Source organism: Capra hircus, chromosome 16 (genome assembly GCF_001704415.2).
Source record: "Capra hircus breed San Clemente chromosome 16, ASM170441v1, whole genome shotgun sequence".
NCBI lineage: Eukaryota > Metazoa > Chordata > Mammalia > Artiodactyla > Bovidae > Capra > Capra hircus.
In genome coordinates, this window is record NC_030823.1 from 42,166,076 (window position 1) to 42,186,869 (window position 20,794).

At 51.8% G+C, this 20,794-nt stretch overlaps 1 protein-coding gene across 6 annotated transcripts in view; it reads left to right on the forward strand.

Annotated features, from left to right (window-relative positions):
* The window catches only part of CTNNBIP1 (catenin beta interacting protein 1), a 46,806-nt gene extending 40,624 nt beyond the window's left edge, over positions 1-6,182 (forward strand). For 5 of the 6 annotated variants that reach the window (XM_018060371.1, XM_018060374.1, XM_018060373.1 and 2 more), the window contains one exon: positions 5,511-6,182. In XM_018060371.1, the coding sequence (XP_017915860.1) occupies positions 5,511-5,569 (59 nt within the window). In that variant the 3' untranslated portion in view covers positions 5,570-6,182. The remainder of the gene's footprint in view (positions 1-5,510) is intronic. The other variant, XM_018060375.1, reaches the window with a different exon arrangement.

Genomic DNA, 20,794 nt, shown 5'->3' on the forward strand with positions numbered 1-20,794 from the left:
GAGGGGTAGTGGTGGCCTGGACCAGGATGGCAGTTGAGGAATGGTAATGAGTTCAGGATGCATTTTAAAAGTAGAGTCAGCAGGACTGGCTGATGTGTTGTATGTTGAGTGTGTGTGAGAGAGAAGGAATCAAGAAGACCCCGGGGTTGGAGGTGCCATCACCTGAGGTGGAGGAGGCTGCAGGTGCAGCAGGCTTGGGGGATGCACCATTTGACATTCCACCAGCGGTGTCTGAAGGTTCCAGTTTCTCCTGAACACTTGTTATCATCTGTCTTTTGATTCCAGCTGTCCAAGGATATGAAGCAACAGCTCCTTGTGGTTTTGTTTTGCATTTCCATGACGAATAATGATGTTGAGCATCTTTTCATGCACGTGTTGACCATTCATATATCTTTGTTGGAGAAATATCTATTTGAATTCTTTGCCCAATTTAAACTTTGAGTCATTTGACTTTTTATTATTATTGAATTGTGTTATTTATATATTCTTCATATGAATCCCTTACCAGATTTGCAAATATTTTCTGTCATTCTGTAGGTTGTCTTTACTTTTTTTTAATAGTATTTTTTGAAGCATAAAAGGTTTTAATCTTGATAAAGCCCAACTTATATATATATTTTTTTCTTTTGTTAATGGTGCCTTGGGTGTCTTATCTAAGAAACCATTTCCTAACTCAAGACTATGAAGATTTACTCCTGTTTTCTTCTAAGAGTTTTTATACTTCAGCCCTTAGAATATTTAGGTCACTGCTCCATTTTGAGTTAATTTTTATGTATGGCACAAGACAAGGGTTCAGCTTCATCTTTTACATGTAAGTATATCCAATTGTCCGGGAAGGCAATGGCACCCCACTCCAGTACTCTTGCCTGGAAAATCCCATGGACAGAGGAGCCTGGTAGGCTGCAGTCCATGGGGTCGCTAAGAGTCAGACGCGACTGAGTGACTTCACTTTCACTTTTCACTTTCATGCATTGGAGAAGGAAATGGCAACCCACTCCAGTGTTCTTGCCTGGAGAATCCCAGGGATGGGAGAGCCTGATGGGCTGCCGTCCATGGGGTTACACAGAGTCAGACATGACTGAAGCGACTTAGCAGCAGCAGCATATCCAATTGTCTCAGCACCATTTGTTCAGTTCTTTCAAATTGAACCCTTGGCACCTTTGTCAAAATTTAATTGACCACTAATGGAAGGGTTTATTTCTGGATTCTCAATTCTGTTCCCTTGATCTGTGCCAGTTCTACCCAAACTTGTTTACTGTAGCTTTGTAGTAAGTTTTAAATTTCAAAAGTGTGGGTCCAGCCTTGTTCTTTTTTCTCAAGATTATTTTGGCTATTCTGGATGCTTTGCGTTCCCATATGAATTTTAGGAGTAGGTTGCCAGTTTCTGCAAGAAAGGCAGCTGGGGTTTGATAGAAATTGTGTTGAATTTCGTCCAGCAATGTTTTTTTTTTTTAATTTATTTTTGGTTGCACTGGGTCTTGGTTGCTGTGTGCAAGCTTTCTCTAGTTTTGATGAGCAGCAGCTTCTCTCGTTGGAGAGCATGGGCCCTAGGCATGCAGCCTTGAGTAGTTGCAGCACTTGGCCTCAGTAGTTGCAGTTCTCAGGCTCTGGAGCTTGCTAGTTGAGGAGCATGGGCATAGTTGCTCCAAAGCGTGTGGGATCTTCCCAGACCAGGGATCGAACCCATGTTCCCTGCCCTGGCAGGCAGATTCTTATCCAGTGTACCACCAGAGAAGTCCTTAGCAATGTTTTAGACGTTGATGTTTTTGTCCTTTTTAGAGTTCAAATTTTGTAGTCCATTTGTTAAATTTATTCCTAAGGATTTTATTATTTTTGCTGCTATTGTAAATGAAATTATTTTCTTAATTTCATTTTCAGATTATTCATCCCTAGTTTATAGAAATACAAGTGATTTTTGGTATACTGACCTTATATCCTGCAACTTTAACTTATTTATTAGTTCTAGTAGTCTTTCAGTGGATTCCTTAGGATTTCTTATATGTGAGATCCATATCCTCTACAAATACAAAAATACTTCTTTCTTTCCAATTTGGATGCCTCTTATTTCTTTTTCTTGTCGAATTTCCCTGGATAGAACCTTAGACACAGTATTGAATAGAAGGGTGAGAGTGGATTTTGTCTACTGGTTCCTAATCTTGATGGGGGAGAGCTTTCAATCTTTCACCATTAAGTATGATAATAGCTGTGGGTTTTTAGTAGATGCCCTTTATCTGGTTGAAGAAGTTCCCTTTTATTCCTAGTGTGTTGGGTGTTTTTTATCATGAAGAGGTATTGAATTTTGTCAGATGTGTTTTCTGTGTCTATTCGAATGATTATATAGTTTTTGTTCCTTTTTCTATTGATAGGAGTTATTACATTAAGTGATTTTGGGGTATTAAACCAACCTTGCATTCCTGGGATAAATGTCACTTGGTCAGAGTATATAATCCTTTTTATATGTTGCTTGCTAGTATTTTGTGAGTGTTCTTGCATACCATAGGTGTTATGAATATGTATATTCATAAGAGATACTGGTCTGCAGTTCTCTTTCCTTGGGATGCCTTCATTTGGTGTTGGCTTTCTTTTATCTTTTAATGGGTCAGAGAGTGTGGAACAGGAGAGACTGATCAGCTTCTCCCCTCCTGTGCTCACTGCATCTGGTTGAAAAGGACAAATAGAAGCTCTGAGCCCACGTCCAGACAGGGTCAGCAAAAAGTACCAATGGGATGTACCAGCCTCGTCTATAAAATGAGATGGTAAACCTAGCTGATGGCCCAGATTCAGTGAGCTGGTCCTGCTGGCTTCTCTGTAGTATCTTCCTGTTGTGAGCCCTGCGTTTCCAGGACAGACAGAGCCTCTAAGGAAAGCCCCACATTCTGGCCTCAAAGGAGAAGGAGGGCTCATGAGGGTCGACTTTGGAGATCCCTCTTGGCTCTAAAGTTCTAAGAACTTGAATCATAATAATGAACTAAGCAGCTCACTCTCCACTGGGTGCTGTTGTTAAGTTGCTTCAGTCATGTCTGACTCTGTGCGACCCCATAGATGGCAGCCCACCAGGCTCCTCCATCCATGGGATTTTCCAGGCAAGAGTACTGGAGTGGGGTGCCAAAGCCTTCTTCAGTGCATGAAAGGAAAAGTGAAAGTGAAGTCACTCAGTCATGTCTGACTCTTTGAGACCCCACGGACTGCAGCCTACCAGGTTCCTCCGTCCATGGGATTTTCCAGGCGAAAGTACTGAGAGTGGGTTGCCATTGCCTTCTCCACTGGGTGATCGGCCCCAATTCCTCGGAGAAGGGGAAGGGCCACATCCTCACCTCATAGCCCGCAGGGTCAGGCCCTTGTTGAGTGACGAATGCCAGGCCAACCAGTGTAAGAAAGGTCAGAGGAGGTTCTGGAAGAGCCTGCCCTGCTCTGGGTCCCCAAAGGAAAGCAGATCTCTGTTGGTGAGCCCTGGAAAACAGTGAGTCCTTTAGGAACAGAACAGAGCCGGGGTGGGCAGTGGCTCTGTGGGCCCTTTATGCAACGGCTCCAGCAGCAGAGTGGGAGGCCCTATAAACAGGAGCCGCGGGTCCCCAGCCCTCTCCGCCCCAGCCAGACCAGCTGGCAGAGCAGCCCTGGTGCAGATGTCTTGTTAGGGAGTTGCTGGAGTCCCTCAATGACCTTGAGGAGGTGACTTCTTTCCCCACCTCTCAGAGTGCAGCCCAGGTGCACTCATCCTGCAGCCCCTGCGTCTGGGCTCCTCCAAGGAACCGATGGCCATTCCCTCTGCAGGCTCACTCTTCCCTCCCGGGGTCGCTGGTGCTATTTTTGTGCCTGCAGCTCAGCACAAAGGCCCAAGGTCCCTGCAAGCAAGCCCATGGGACAGGCCAGGAAAGCAGTGAGTGGGCTGCCACTGTGCATGGCCTCTTGCTGACAACTCCCCTTTCACGGTCTCCCTCCAGCCCCCTCCTGCTTAGCGAGCTGGAGAGTCGACACTCGGGAAAAGCCAGCATCTGTTAGGTAACTGGCTCAGCTGCCATGCAGGGTATGATGTAATCTTGGATCCTGTGGTTGCTAGGAAAATTCTGCCCGCAGTGATATTGCGTGGTCCGAGGAGCGAGGCGAGTACAGAATGTTCCCGAGAAGACGGGAAGGATTGCTAGGGCTTCCCAAGCACAGGAGCCCGGAGAAGTTGGATGACCCAAGCTCCTTTCTAGAAGCTTGTTCCCCTTGCCGGGAATAGAGGTTGTGCTGGTAGCAGCAGAACATCAGGTCAGGTGGGGTTGTGCAGCAGGGTGACTCCCCTTGGCAGCGGCACCTTGGTTCTCTGGTGCTAAACTGCAGGCACTTGTCTGTCATGTGACATCCTTCTCGGAGGGGCCCTCCTCCTGTAGCACCAGGGCTGGGCACCTCCTCCGCTCCTCCCGGCAGGACAGTTAGGCAGGAGGCACCAAGAAGCTGCCTTGGGAAGTGGCAACTCCCTGCGGCATGGAAGGAGCTGGCCCACACCATGCCCTGGGGGGCAGGCAGTGGTGGAGTCCTGCCCTCTCTCTGGTTTCCCATGCCAGCAGCTCCACCAGGCATCACTCCCCCAAACCCCTACCTCCTGCTCAATGGCCCCACACCCCCTGTGTTGCAGTTCCGACCCTCCCCTCCCAGGGAGAATTCCTCCAGCAGAACAGAAGTATGTTTGAAAGGCCAAAGGCAACTGACTGCTCTTTAACGTTCAGGGTGTGACCAAGAACCTAGGTTTAGAAAAAAGGGGAGAGACGTGGCAGGACCCAGGCACCGGAGGCAGAGCGGGACCTGTAGGTGACCTCACCTGCCCCACAGCGCCTGTGCTCAGCCTTCCTCCCAGCAGCTCCGGGGGAGGCAAGTCCGCATTCCAGACTCTCCCCCTCCTCCCTCCTGCCTTTTCTGGCTGCAAGTCAGAGCCTGTCTCAGGGAAAACAAGACAAAGGAAGTGGTTTCATGAGACCCTGGACCAGAATCCTCAAATCTACCATGAAAAATAGCAACGGAAAGATTATGGCCATTATCTGTCTCTGTAGGAGCCGGGCTGGAAGTGGGCCTGGCTGTGCTCCTCTGAATAGGTGATGGGGTTTGGACAAAGGAATGAGTGCTAGAAATCAGGAGGGAGATCCTCCAAAGGGATGGAGACCAGAGTCTTCAGAAAGAAGAGGCGTTTCCCAAGGGCCCCTGGCTTTGGTGACCTTGGAGCAAGGGTCACCGGCAGAGAGAGCCCTGCTCAGGACAGCAGCCTGGGTTCTTGTCCTGCTCTCTGCTCTTGGAGGTGTAGCCTAGAGTGAGCCTCTGAGCTTCACCCTGGCAACCTGCCTCAGGAGGCCCTGCAGCTGGGTTGCTGGCAAATCCTGGCCAGGCTGTAGGGGAGGCTCAAGAAGGGCAGTGGGCTTCCCAAGAAGCACTTTGTTCTCAGAAAGCACCCCTCCTTCAAGGACTGACACCGCATGGGGGCCGCAGCCCAGCGCCAGAGGCCCATCCAGCAGCGGTTCTCTCCCCACGGTCTGCAGGTGCGGAGGACGTAGTGATGGCGTTTTCCAGGTCGGAGACGGAGGACCGGAGGCAGTAGCCGCAACCCCCGTGGAACACCCTGGAAGCTGGCCAAGGCCAGGAGATCTGTGTGGACCTCACCGCTGAGTGGCAGAGGGTCATCTCCCCTCCCCCTGGCCCCCCACCCCACCCCACACTACCCCACCCCACGGCCACTCAGCATCCTTCGGGGAGACACCAGTGGTGCGGTCACGATTGGCTTAAAGAGACGGACTCATGATTGGCTGCAGGAAGAAACCTTTTTATTTTTAAATCTTGACCAATGGAAACCTTTTTATTTTTATTTTCTGACTCTTATTTTAAAAAAAGAAAAAAAATTTGCGCCTCGGGTGTATGGCTTCCCAGGAAGCTCTCCGAGCTCTGGTGCTTTATTTGGGTCACTCTTGAGGAACATGAGGAGGTCCGATTGGCGGCTTAAACTGGAAAAGGATTTGATTGGCTGGCTAATGGGAACCTTTTTTTTTTTCTTTGATTGGCTGCAGGTGTTAGGCTGATCACAACAGCTCCTCTCTTTTGAATGTCGAAAACAGGGTTTGGGACATTGGTTGTTATATTTGACTTGAAAAAAAGAAAGAAAGAAACCAAGTGCGCTTTGCAATATTTATTACACAAAGAGCCTGCTGCTGTTTTCATGTGTTTTGTGTTTGCCTTCCACTGGTTTAGGCGTGTTTCGTTTTCCATTGGCTCACCCATGACTTCTGTCACCATGGGCCACCCACCCGACCTGTGGTGGGTAGGCCCTCTCCAGTGGGGTTGGGGGGGAGGTCCACCTGGAGAGTGCATTTGCAGTAATGACCACACCTGGCTTCATCAGCAAGGGGACCTCCCCCCTCAGGACCCCAAGCAGGATCTACAGCTGGAAAACAGAGCCCCCATGGTTGTCCTGAATGAGCAGCCCAGGGCCTAGAGGAGACCGTTCACCAGAATGACTTCCACAAGCTGGCAACCATCCAGCCTCCCTCGGTGAGAATGGAATTGCTCACTTGCACCGTCCCGGCCTCCCTAGCCTGCTCTCACTGAGCAGGGTACCCTTTCCCTTCAGTCATCATTCCATCTGTAGCCAACTTCTGAGATCTCATCCGGGCAGGAGCTGCTCTCAGCTCTAAGACCCCAAAACATAGCAGAGGTCTCTGCTGGGGAACCCAGAACCCACACCAAGGCCTCAGGTTGGCTTACAAGGCCCAGGAGGCCTTTGGCTCCAACCACCCCACCACCACCACCATTGCCCCCAGGCTCCTCCCTCGGTGTGTGCTGCCAGGGCAGTGGGTCCTGATCAGCCCCCAGAGGACTCTCATCCGAGGCTGTGCCCTTCACTTTGGAAGACTCTCTCCCCATGGCAGCTTGGAAGGGACAGTGTCATTGTTTATTTATAAAGTGCCCGCTGGGACAGCCGGCTGGGCCTTCACTGAACAAGTCCCACCAGGCGGGCCCTCCACCCTGGCCGCCAGAAACACACTGCAGAGCACTGAATGGTCTTTGAAGGGCTGCAGGAACCCCAGGTCTTCCCAGCTGCCCTCCTCCTCCCCTGAAGGTGGCCGTCCTGCTTCCTGCATCTCTCTCTGGAGGGGAGTGTGGGTGAGGAAATGAGAAGGATGCGGGCCTGGGGAGGGGAAGTCTCCACCCCTACCCCCCACACCTCCACCTGTGGAGGTCATAGACAGCTGAGGCCTGCTTCTTGCCCCAAGAACCCAGAGCCAGGAGAAAACACTCAGAGCCAAATTTCCCCTTCTCAGCGTGGTCATGGAGCATGGGAGCCGAACACCTGCATGACCAGGGCCCAAGCCTGGGAGCCCCATGGCTATTCATGCTGGACTCTGAGCTTCCTCTGAGCCTTGCCCCAGAGGAAGACTCAAGTGTCACAACCTAGACACCCACGTCGTCCTGCACAAACAGGCCCCCAGCGCTGGCCAGCTGACTGTTAGCCTGGAAAGTTGATTGATCCCCAAGGGTCAAGGACATTTTTCAGGAGGGGCAGTGTGTGGACGCACATATGTGTGAGTGTACACACACAGACTCACACACACACACACCCTCTCACTCCCAGCTCTGTGGCCCGCAGCTCCAGCTGACCACCTGGGGAAAGGTGAGTTTTTGTTCAGTCACCCCACCACCACCCAGGGTTGTAACATCTGTCATCAGGCATCAGTTCTGATGCTGCTGGCCACCCCCTCTCCTAGTACCTATGGCTCCCATAAAGGTGTGTTCCTCTCCTTGTCACGTTCACGGGCCTCCCTCTTGTAATGACAGTGGCCCTAACCTATCTCATCTCCTGAAGAAGAGAAGTGAAAATGTTGCTGTGGGTTCATATTTCTACAAGTATTTCTGCTGGAGAAAACAATTAACAATAAAGATTTTTAATAGTTGGGTGTGTGAGCTGATTTCCCCACGTCACATGGACTCTGCCACTGGGGCCCATCCCCGCCAAGCGGGTGAAAGCACCATGTTTGCTGGTTGAATTATCTGTGGTCTCGAGTAGAGATCGGGGTTTGGGAGAATTTCCAGATCTCCCCAGCCCAGCTGACACGTCTATAGGAGGGTGAGCCCCGTTTTTTACCTGGCGGTTCCACTTTTTTTCCTGGTTGGGCTGAGGTCACAGCCATCTTCAGACATGAGTGCCCCACTCAGCAGACACAGCACCCCCTCCATTCTAGACACCCCAGCATCCTGTGTAATGGCAGTATTCTTAGAAATATTCGTAACAGGGTTCGATCCTGGTCCTGGAAGATCCCACATGCCTCCGAGCAGCTGAGCCCGGGCACCAACAACTACTGAGCCTGTGCTCTTGAGCCCCTGCTCTGCAACAGGAGAAGCCATTACAATGGGAAGCCCGAGCCCCGCGACTGGCGAGTAGCCCCTGCTTACCACAGCTAGAGAAAACCTGCATGCAGCAACAAAGACCCAGTGCACACGCAAAAACAAAACAAGAAAGAATGCTTGTAACATAGGTCCAGAGTATCTGTCCCTTCCATCGTCCCAGAAACAGAAGATTTGTGGGTATTCAGCTGTATATTCAGCTTTGAAAGCTGAAATCATTTCCTCTTGAGCAATTTTTGCTTTGGAAGCATTTTCTAGGATTTTTCATTTCCACCCTTCATCATACCATTTTAGGTCTTTTTTTTTTTTTTTTTTTTTTTCTGCTTACATAGACTCACTGCTTCTATTTCCTTTTTCGAAGAGTTTCACGGGGTGCTGAATTCTATAAGGTTTACCGAATATGGGGACTGATGGCGCAGTCAACATCATTCAATCTTAGGGTTGGAAGAGATGGAGCTTGTCAAGCAGTTCATGTAGTAGACAGCTGTGTGGGTTCCTCTGAAACATCTCTGGAAACGGCTTGTCCAGCCTTTTCTTGAGTATCCTCTGTGAAAGTGAAAGTGCTAATCACTCAGTAGTGTCCAACTCTGCGACCCCATGGACTGTCACCCGCCATGCTCCTCTGTCCATGGAATTCTCCAGGCAAGAATACTGGAGTGGGTTGCCATTTCCTCCTCCAGAGGATCTTCCCAACCCAGGGATCAAACCCCGGTCTGCGGCATTGCAGGCTTTCCCATCTGAGCTACCAGGGAAGCCCAGTCTAGGGCTGTGGAACTCACTGCCTCACAAGATAGCTCTTTCTGCCTCCAGGTAATTTACGCTCAGCCTTGTATTGAGTTGGTCTGCCCTTCCCTGTAACTTCCGTTTCCAAGAAGGAAATTATAGTTACTGAGAGACCAAAAAAAGATAGCTGTGTTAGCTAAAAACTACATAGAGACACATACCAAGGGGCTTTTGTAGGTTAAGTTATGTACAGGACCTCCCCACCCCCAGCCTGAGTCCTGAGTGGCACTGTTGGTAATTAACCTTGAACTTAATCGGCTCTTTTAAGCTCGGCCATTGTGCAGAGGGAGGGGTTGGTTGGCCCCGGTCCCACCTGCCTGGAGTCTGCTGCTGGAGGTGGGGAGGGAGGAGTCTCCCATAACTGCTTCACCAGGTGAAGGGGAAACAGGCAGGATTGTCTCTCTCGGGGTCCCTCAGCCCCCATAGAAAGCAACCTTCTGGGTCCACCTTCCTAATTCCAGGGGACCCCAACAGCAGGATTAGGACTGCTGAGGCCGAGACAGCTTGGGGCCACCTGAGCCTGAGGGAGGCCAGGGTGGGGGTGGGTGGGAGGGGGTATGGGGTGAGGAGGGAGACAGGGCACCTTGCCTTTTGTTGACATTTCCCAGGCCTGGGGAGAGGGTGGTGGAGAATGAATGAAGCCTTCCCCCTGGCCCCAGAGTGAATAGCACCTATGAGAATCCAGGCTGCTCTGGCTTTTGAACAGGCCCTTTGTGGCAGGGAAAACGATCCCTCTGTGGCACCTGGTTCAGTGGTGGTGGCTTCCAGAGCAGGGGAGATTTCTGGGCCCCAGGGGACCACCCATCCATCACCCCCCTGCCCGCTCACATGGCCTCCCTCCCTCTCTGTCTCTTGCTTTCTCTCTGGCTCATGGCCACCCATTCTTTTCCTGGTGGATGAACTAGGCCTAGACTAACCTGAGGCCATGTTTGTTTGTTGTTTTTGGCCATGCCGCACAGCACGTGGGATCTTAGTTCCCAGACCAGGAACGGAACCCGCCCTCACTTCTGCAAGTGAGTCTTAACCACTGCAGAAGTCTCTGAGGCCATGTTTAGAAAACACTTCTGGGAGTTCCCTAGTGGCTTAGTGGTTAGGATTCCAGGCTTTCACTGCAGTGGCCCTGGGTTAAATCCCTGGGCAGGGAATAAAACAAACAAAAAAACAAAAACACTTCCAGCCAATGAAGAAGCTTTCTCTTCTAGGGCAACAACTGGTGTTTATCGGACTTGGGGAACTGTGACTGCTGGTCCTGATTTAAAGAAAAGTTAAAGTGTTAGTTGCTCAGTCGTATCCTATTTTTTGGGACCCCATGGACTATAGCCCGCCAGGCTCCTCTGTCCATGGAATTCTCTAGGCAAGAATACTAAACTGGGTTGCCATTTCCTTCTCCAGGGAATCTTCCTGAGCCAGGGATTGAACCCGGATCTCCCGGATTGCTGGCAGATTCTTTACCATCTGCGGTACCATATAGTGATTTGAAGAAAAGTTAGTGAAAATTAAGTTGCTCAGTTATGTCCGACTCTTTGCGACCCCGTGGACTGTAGCCCACCAGGCTCCTCCATCCATGGGATTCTCCAGGCAAGAATACTGAAGTGGGTTGCCATTTCCTTCTCCAGGGATCTTCCCAACCCAGGGATCGAACCCAAGTCTCCCGCATTGCAGGCAGACGCTTTAACCTCTGAGCCACCAGGGATTTAGAGAAAGTCCTCCTCAAAGGACAAGGGCAGAAAATACCCTTTGAATATGACCCAGTGCCTTGACTAAGCTTGGAACTGGCCCTTGAGTATGGCTTCCGAGGGGTGGGGCCAGAAAGTTAGGAGCCCCACCTTGCTGGCCCTACCTGGGCCTTCTGGACCCCCAGGGAAGGAGGAGAGTGAGCAACAGGTGGCCACCCTGTTGGCACACCTGTGGGAGCCCCACCCACTTGCACGGTCCCTAAGCCTCTGATAGTTTCCTCCTCCAGGCCTTGACCTTGGCTATGGAAGGCAGTGAAAGTGAAAGTGTTAGTTGCTCAGCCATGTCTGACTCTTTGTGACCCCATGGACTGCAACCAGCCAGGCTCCCCTGTCCATGGACTCCTCCAGGCAAGAATACTTGAGTGGGTTGCCATTCCTTCTCCAGGGGGTCTTCCTGATCCAGGGACTGAACCCAGGTCTGCACTGCAGGCAGATTCTTTATCATCTGAGTCACCGGGGAAGCCCATTGCTGGGTTTTTGCAAATATTTTTACGTGGGTATCTCCCATGTCACAGTCTTTTTGTCTTTTTTTAATCTCTTGCCCTTGCAGCATATGTGATTCTAGTTCCCTGACCAGGGATTGAACCCTCACCCCCTACATTGGCAGCCTGAAGTCTTAACTACTAGACTGCCGGGGAAATTCCCAGTTGTCCCAGTCTGAATAACACAGAGACTGTGTCGTAGGCAGGTGTTACATGTGTAAGGGTGTGTAGCACTTTACATACACCATCTTCAATCACATGTGAGTTAAGTATGTTATTATCCCCTTTTTACAGATGAGGAAGTAGAGGGTTACTTAGTTTGCTAAAAGTCAGTGTGGTTCAGCCAGAACTTGGACCCAGGTTGTGTGACCCCAGAGTCCAGGCTTATAGTTACTACTTCTAGCTTTGACAGGAGGGGGCAGGAGGTCATGGGGAGTAAACCCTGCAGCCTGGTACCTTTTCCCTGGGCTTCCCTGATGGCTCAGCAGGTAGAGAATCCGCCTGCAATGCAAGAGGTGCAGGTTCGATCCCTGGGTCAGGGAGATCCCCTAGAGGAGAAAATGGCAACTCACTCCAGTATACTTGCCTGGAAAATCCCATGGACAGAGGAGCCTGGTGGGCTACAGTCCAGGAGGGTCACAAAGAGTTAGACACGACTGAGTAACTGAGCGTGAGCACCTTCTCCCTGCCAGCCAGCTCTATGACCCCAGGGCCAATCTGGCACTTGCCCTTGTTCTCCAAGTCTGGTTGTATGTGACTTCAGTAGGTTGTCAGGTGGGTTAGCCCAACTGCTGAGTCCTCCGTACAGCCTTCCTCCCCAGGAAGAAGCTGCTGTTGCAGGCATCCATCCTGACTCTTGCTCCTCACCTGTCAGGCGCTCTGGGGCCTCAGCATGCAGACCTGGCACTTCTCCAGGCTAAGCTGGTTTTTCTAGAATAAGTTCCTCTTCCACTTTGCCCTAACTCTTCCTGGTCACAGCCCCTGCCAGCGCCTGGCAATCCCACCCTGAAGCACACCTATGTCCAAGAGAGGGCAAAGAGAGAGCTCTGGGTTTGGGGACAACAGGCCGGGTTTGTGAATTCTGTACATTTGGGTAGGTCTTAGTCTGATTTTTTTCTCATCTATAAAATGGGAAAAATAATAGAAACAATTGAACCTTTGACAAATTCTGCATGAAGATGCTTTGAGGAGCTTCCCTGGTGGTTCAGTGGTTAAGAATTCGCCTTGCAATGCAGGGGACGCGGGTTCAATCCCTTGTCAGGGAACAAAGATCCCACAGGCCTTGGAGCAACTAAGCCCATGTACAACTGAACCCACATGGCACACTAGAGAGGCCGTGCGAGACAGCGAAAGATCCCGCACGATGCAGTGAAGACCTGGAACGCCGCAACCAAGACCCCATGCAGCCAGATAAAGAAACATTTTACAGAAAAGAAAAAAAAAGAAGAAAGAAGATTCTTTGAACCCAATAAAGTCCTGGACAAACATTGTTCTCTCCAGACCTCGCTTTATGCTGTTTTCTCCCACAGTGTAAATCTTTATGTCTTTGGGGGCTGGGGAGGCATTACGGTTCAGAGCAAGAACTCTGAAGGCCACCTGGTGGGACTGAAGTCTGGATCTACCACTCAGCAGCTGTGTGACTTGGGGCAAATTGGCCACCACTGGAAAAATAGAGGAAACTGGAGCATCTATCCTATAAGGCGGTTGCTGAGAATTAACAAGATAATGCACATGACAAGCTTAGCCTGGTGACCCACCCACAGTGGGTGGTCAGCACATATGGGCATCATTAAGTCACCGTGACGGTGTCCTCCACCCCCACCCCTACCCGCCAGCAAGGCCTCGTCTGCCTGCAGCTCCTGGAGATCCTGGGGGTGGGGTGGGGTGGGGTAGGGGAACAAGCCTCAGGTCCAATCAGGTGCTTGTTAAACGCTGTTTTGATGAGGATGAAAGAGCTGAAAGGCTCCCTTGTGGCCAAGGCTGCCTCCCGCTCCCATCTCCCCAGACCCCCACCCTAGGGCCTCTCCTGCTGCTAAGCAGCTTTGCAGAGAGGAATATCGGTAACTGGAACGGAAGCCCCCAGCCTTGCGGAGCCTGCAGAGCTGAGAGGGTCTCCCAGATGGACCCTGCCATGTCTGGACAGGCAGGGAGGGGCCTCTAGGAGCCTGGGGGTGGGCGGCTCCGCCAGGGCTCCAAGGACCCTCCTGCTCACTGGCTCGTGCTTCAACTCCAAATAGAATCAGAGCCAGCCAGGGAAGGGGATAAAATTAAATCCTTGATCATGATCAAGTGGTTAAAAAAAACCCATCACAGCCAGAGGCTGCTTCAAGCTGCAGCCGGCTCTGCCTGGGAGCAAACAGGAGGAGGAGGGGGATGGGGCCACTGGCTCTGAATGCCCAGCACTCTCCCCCTCCATCATCAGAGACCCCCAGCCCCACCCCTACCCCCAGGCCTGGGCCTGAGGGTTCCCCAACCAGAGCTGTGGAGTGGAACAAAGCCCCTGTCAGTCTCTGGGGGTGAGGGCCGCTGGACCCGGGAGCTGGGAGCCACACAGATCCAGGTTCAAACTCAGGCTCTGCCAGTTACCAGCTGTGTAACCCAGGAAGCCACTGGAGTTTTCCAAGCCTCTGTTTCCCCATCTGGACCATGGGATGATACCAGACCGTGGGCTGCGGTCTGGAGGCAGTGTGGACAGCAGCAGCGGCAGGACCAGAGTGGGCTGCCCTTGGGAGCAGCCTGCCTGGGGGTCAGCAGGGAGTTGGCTGGAGGGAATTTCAAAAACAGTAAAACCAGCTAAAGATCTGGCTGCTTTTTTTTTTTTGGTCTCCATGTACCAGCATTGCAAACCCTGGGGGTATGGGGCCTGCCCCCAAGCCCTGACCTCCCCTTAAGTGGCTTCTTCTGAGCAGCTCGTGGGTCTGGGTGGGTTGCGAGTCCACCCAGAGGAGCAGGGGAGACTGCAGCCCCCCACTGAGGTGATGGTCCTGCACGCTGGGCTCTGGGGTCTTCCGTGCACTTCTCCAGCCTCAAGGACACCACCTGCAGCCCAGGGACAGCCTCCTGTCCTCTGCCTGCAACCCAGCCTGCTGTGAGCTGGCCAAGGGAGAGGTGATGGCTGAGCCGCCGGCACCTGGCAGCCTTTGTGAGGAGGGAGGTGTGAGGTGTACCTTGGCTGGGAGCTGAAGGAGGAAACAATAAGGTGGTAAAAATAGCCCTTTGTTTACCCAAGGCTGCATGTCCTCCTGTGTCCTCGTTCACAAGAGAAGCGCGGACCACCCTAGGGAACTAGACCCAGTACAGCCCAGGCCCAGGCGTGGGGCGGGGAGGAGCCGGACTCTGAATGGGAAAGCACCCAGATGAGGGGCAGGCCAGACAGGGCCCCGGTGGGGCCCACCTCACCCTCAGCTGTTTCCACAGACCCACGTAACCGCAGGCAGCACCCAAAGCCGCCCCTGCTGGGTCTCCCTGACCTGGCATGGCCACTCCTGGCCAGGCCTACCATGTAGCTCCTGCGGTGCTCACTCAGAGATGCTCTGCCCCCAGACTGCAGCCCACAGGAGGCCTGGGGCAGGTCCAGAGGTGAAGCCTGGCTGTCCCTGCCCACCCACGCCCTTCCCACCGGACCGCTCCGGCCTGCTTGCCCCCTTGGAGATTTCTCCTGGCTGGTTCAGTATCCCAGAGGAAGGTGATCTGTGGGTTTTCTCACCACCCCCATAGCTCATCCGAAACTGCTGGGGCTGCAAAAGGCCATGCCCTGGGAGGGGCAGCCTGAACTCTGGCCCCTTGAGGTGTCCTCCAGCTCGGGTGGCTGGCTTCAGAGGGGGGCACCCTGAGTCCTCTGGCTGGCCCCAGGACCTCTCCAGCTTCTGGCAGAGTTAACCCAGCTGGGCCACGGGAACACTGACTGAGGACCCCCTGCATGGGAGCTGGACGGTGGCATACAGGGACTCAGCCCGGCAGAGGCTGCTGGGGTGACTGGTCTGGAAACAAACTATAGGGCAGTGTCCTGGGGAAAACAGAGCCCCTGTTACAGAGAAGGCGGATCAGGAGCCAGCAGATTCAGGCCTGTCTCCCGGAGCCCAGGCAGCCAGGAGGGTCCCTGGGAGCCCAGGCACCTGCCCATGGGGCTGTCCTTCTCCTTGCCTGTCCTGTAGCACATGGAGGGTCAGGGCAGGGCGGTGGCAGAAGCCTGTGTGTCCACCGGGGCCACTGGTCCCTGGCTCCTCCCCAGCACCCAGACCCAGAGAGGGTGGCCAGAGAAGCCCAGGAAACAGCTTCTGAAGGAGAAAACAGTGATGTGTGGGGTGATGCATCAGGGCAGGCCTGGGAGTTCAGGCTGGATTCTGATGCTTTCAGAACAGCCATCTGTGGAGCCTGACCTGCTCAGCCTCGCGGATTCCTGCTGCTGGATGGGCAGCTGCCAGCGCGAGCCCAGGCCTGCTCTGGCCAGCCCCTCTCCAGGCTGTGTGATCTCTTCAGGGCCCAACAATTTGCCCCGGGAGAGAAGAAGGGTGAGAGGGGGTGTCCCAGGACCCTGTCCCTCCGCTGAGAGGTTGGGAGGATGAACTCACCCTTATAGGTGGAGGGTGCGTGCAGCTTATGAGATAAAGCTCTTACAGGTTATTAGGATGAACCTAGAGCCTATTATACAGAGTGAAGTAAGTCACAAAGAAAAGCAAATATCGTATATTAATGCATGTATATGAAATCTAGAAAGGTGGTACTGATGAACCTATTTGCAGGGCAGCGATGGAGACATAGACACAGAAAACAAACTTTTGACATGGGCTGGGGGAGGAAAAAGAGGACGCGGGCTGAGGGATGCATGGAGAGAGTAACATGGAAACAGTTACACTACCATTTGTGGAATAGATAACCAATGGAAATTTGCTATGTGACTTAGGGAACTCAAACCAGGACTCTGTGACAAGCTAGAGGGGTAGGGAGGGGTGGAAGATAGGAGGAAGCTTCAAGAGGGTGGGGACATATGTATACCTATGGCTGATTCATGTTGATGTATGGCAGAAAGGAACATGATAATATAAAGCAATTATCCTTCAATTAAAAATAAATAAATTTATTTGCAAAAAGGTCATTAGGCAAAAGAGGAGGCTGGGGCAGGGTGGGGAAGGGGTAGGTTAGCACAGAGAGAGCATTGGATCACCCCCAGGGTCTGGTTGCCTAGCCTCCTCTGCCACTGACCTTGGGTGATTCCATTCCTTGTGTCTAAGATTCAGTTTCCCACCATACAGCAGATGGTTGTAGGAGTTATTGATGCTGCTCCCCAAACACTCCTGAGCTGTCTCCCCTCCAGGCATACGGAAGGATTGTGTACCCCTTGTCTCCTCATTCTTTCCAGTTAAGCATGGCCCTGACTTGCTTTGGCCAATGGAACATGGGCAGAAGTGCTGGGCCATCTCAGGTGGAGGCTTTTTTTTTCCCTCTGTTTTAAAATATTTATTTAGTTAGTTAGTTGCAGCATGTGGAATCTTGTAGTTGTGGCACAAAAGATCTAGTTCCCCAACCAGGGATGGAACTTGGGCATTGGGAGCACAGAGTCTTAGCCACTGGACCTCCAGGGAAGTCCCTCAGATGGAGCCTTTAAGAACTACTTGGGGACTTGCCTTGTACAGTGGATAGGAATCCACCTGCCAAAGCAAAGGACATGGGTTTGATTCCTGGTCCAGAAGGATTCTGGGCTTCCCTTGTGGCTCAGCTGGTAAAGAATCTCAATGCAGGAGACCTGGGTTCAATCCCTGGGTTAGGAAGATCTCCTGGAGAAGGGAAAGGCCAACCCACTCCAGTATTCTGGCCTGGAGAATTTCATGAACTGTATAGTCCATGGGGTCACAAAGAGTCGGACACGACTGAGCAACTTTCACTTCACTTCACTTCACTTCACTTCCAGAAGGATTCCACATGCCTGGGTGTGACTAAGCCTGTGAGCCACAGTTACTGAGCTCATTGGAGAAGGAAATAGCAACCCACTCCAGTGTTCTTACCTGGAGAATCCCAGGGACGGCAGAGCCTGGTGGGCTGCCGTCTATGGGGTCACACAGAGTTGGACATGACTGAAGCGATTTAGCAGCAGCAGCCGCAGCAGGGTTCATGAACTGCAACCACTGAGCCCATATGCTGCAACTACTGAAGCCAGGGTGTCTAGAGCCTGGGCTGCACAAAGAGAAGCCTCCACAATGAGAAGCTGGTGCATCACAACTAGAGAGTAGCCCCTGCTCTCTACAACTTGAGACAGCCCATGGGCAGCAATGAAGGCCGAGCACAACCAAAAACAATATTAAAAAAAAAAAAAAGAACTGCTTGGTAATGTTCCAGAGGCAGCTGGTCTACCAGCCTGGGTCCTGGCAGATCCCTCACTAGTCCACCAGTGAGGAAGCATGTTGTTGTTTTGTGTCCTGAGGGTCTTGGGCCTGTTTGCTTCTGCAGCATCACCCAACCTCTGTGGACCACTAGGTAGCACCAGAGACCCTAAGCCTTTGAGGGCGAGGGGCATTCTGACTCTTGCTGTGTCAGGGAAGGCTCTGCTCCACTCTGTTTCACTTACACTTGGGCTCCCCCGAAAGCTTATGTCTGGAGCCGTTTGCTTTTCTGGGACTGAGGAAACTGCTGCCCATGTTCCCACCCGGGACCCTGCAAGGATGGCTGCCATTTGCATGCAGGATAAAATCTCTGCTCCCTGTCAGGGGCAGCCCAAGAACCTGGTGACCTGGCTCCTGCTAACCTCTGACCCCATCTCCTGCCCCTCTCCCCTGCCCTCCGAAACCAGCCCCTGGCTCCGTTCATCCCTCAGCCAGCCTGAGCCTGCCCCCAGCTCAGGGCTCCTCCTTCTGCCTACAATTCTCTTCCATATGGCTGAGCCTCAATTTTCAGATGTCAGCTCAAATGTCACACCCCCCCCCCCCGTCTTAGTCTGTTCAGGCTGCTATAACAAAATATCACAGACTGGGTGACTTGTAAACAACAGCAATTTATTCCTCACAGTTCTGGAGGCTGGCAATCCAAGATCAGGGTGCTAGCCTGATCAGGTTCTGGGGACAGCCTTTTCCTGGGGTGCAGACTGCCAGCTTCTTACTGTGCAGTGGAAGGAGCCAGGGAGCTCTATGGGATCTCTTTTATAAGAGCACTAATCCCATTATAAGGGCTCTACCTTCATGATCTAATCACCTCCCTAAGGCCCCACTTCCTAACACCTTCATGTTGAGGGTTAGGATTGTACCATATGAATTTGGGAAGGGGGAGGCATAAACATTCAGACCATAACATAGGGTCTTCACTGACTACCTTACTTTGCTCTCTGACATGGGGTATCCCAGGCCTTCCCTAATATCTCAATTGGTAAAGAATCTGCCTGCAACCTAAGAGACCCTGGTTTAATTCCTGGGTCAGGAAGATTCGGTGGAGAAGGGATAGGCTACCCACTCCAGTATTCTTGGGCTTTCTTTGTGACTCAGCTAGTAAAGAATCAGCCTGCAATGTGGGAGACCTGGGTTTGATCCCTGGTTTGGGAAGATCCCCTGGAGAAGGGAAAGGCTGCCCACTCCAGTATTCTGGCCTGAAGAATTCCATGGACTGTTATAGTCCATGGGGTCACAAAGAGTCAGACAGGACTGAGTGACTTTCACTTCCACGTTCACATTCTCTATCCCATTTATTTATTTGGCTGTGTCAGGTCTTAGTTGTGGCACCCAAACTCTTAGGTGCAGCATGTGGGATCTAGTTCCCTGACCAGGGATGGAACCCGAGCCCCTTGCATTGGGAACATGGAGTCTTAGCCACTGGACCACCAGGGAAATCCCTCTATCCCATTTTTCTGTTTATTTTCCTTATTTGAAATAACCTTATTTATAATTTTCTTCCTTTGTTTATCTCTTACTCCTCCCACTAGAAGGTAAGCTTGTGGGAACAAGATCCTCATCTGGCTTCTGCACACCTGTGTCCCCAGTACCTGACACATTGTGGGCTGCCAATAAAGGTTTGTTAAATGAATGAATAACCTTGATCTTGAAATGGCTCCTCTGCTGAGCCCTCTGTGACCCCCAGCTACAGTGACCCTATTTTCTGAACTAAAATAAGGAAATGTGGGACCAACAGACAGAAGGGCATTGTCTGTTTCTCTGGCTGAGGCCTCCGGGCACATTTCAGGGAGGCTGGGCCCTGGCACCTGTGTGGCACCCACACTCACAGCCCTGTTGGGCCTGTCTGGGCTGGTAAAACAATACCAGGCTCAGGGATGGGCAGTGGTCATGACCTTCTGACTTGCAGGCAGCAGAAACCCATCTCCAGCCAGATCTCATCGCTGGGGAATGTCTGGGGCAGCTTATAGGCTGAAGGTGATTGCTGTCAGAACCAGGGCCTCAGGGGCTAGAACTGGAGACTCAGTGCTTTTGAGGGGATTCTCCTCTTCTAGGTCCATCTCTTTTGGTTTCTTCTTGACCTTGCCCTTTGATCTCATCATCTCCTTTGAGACTGACTGTCTCCTCTACAATATCCTCAGTGCTCCAAACAATCCCAGAGCAGTCTCTTGATTGGCTCTGCTTGGGTCACATGACACGTTTGGACCAATCACAGTTACTAAAGCCTTAGCCACATTCCCTTCCTGTGACCAAGATAGGACAGGCTACTGACACATAGCAACACGTAGCATAGCAGTGGTACCTACAGGGAATGATGCTATATGATCGGGAACAGGCCATCCACCTCTGGGGTCTGGTGCTGGCTGAACCCCAGGGGGTAAGAAATCCCATGGTGACATCAACCCTGGGTGCTCAGCCAACCTGCCACGGGGGAAGAAAGTGGACCCGCCCCTTGAGATCAGAGCTTTCTTCTTCCCTGTGGAGACCTGGTTTTGCCATCCTAGAGCAGCACTGTGGTATCACATAGCCCCTGCCTAGAATAGCAGGTGTCCCACAAGAGTACAAGACTGGGAAATGTTGTGTGCTGTAGGCACTCTTTTGAAGAGTTGCAGCATGCTAAAGGTCCTGAGAAGTCCTGCAATAAAGACACCCATTTCATTTAGCTTTGCATTTAGGTCTTCTCTCCCCTATCCTAACACAGAACTCTTTTTTTTACATATACAATTTTATTTATTTGTGGCTCTGCTGGGTCTTCATTGCTGCATGCGCCTTCCTCTAGTCGTGGGGAGCAGAGGCTGCTCTCTAGTTGTGGTGCATGGGCTTCTCTTTGCAGTGGCTTCTTGTGGAGCATGGGCTCTAGGGCATGCGGGCTTCAGTAGTTGCAGTTCTTGGACTTTAGAGCACAGACTCAAAGTTGTGATTCAGGGGCTTAGTTGCTCTGCGGCGTGTGGGATCTTCATGGACCAGGGATCAAACCCGTGTTTCCTGCATTGGCAGGCAAATTCTTTACTACTGAGCCACCAGGAAAGTCCCTGAACACAGAACTCTTAAATTCTGA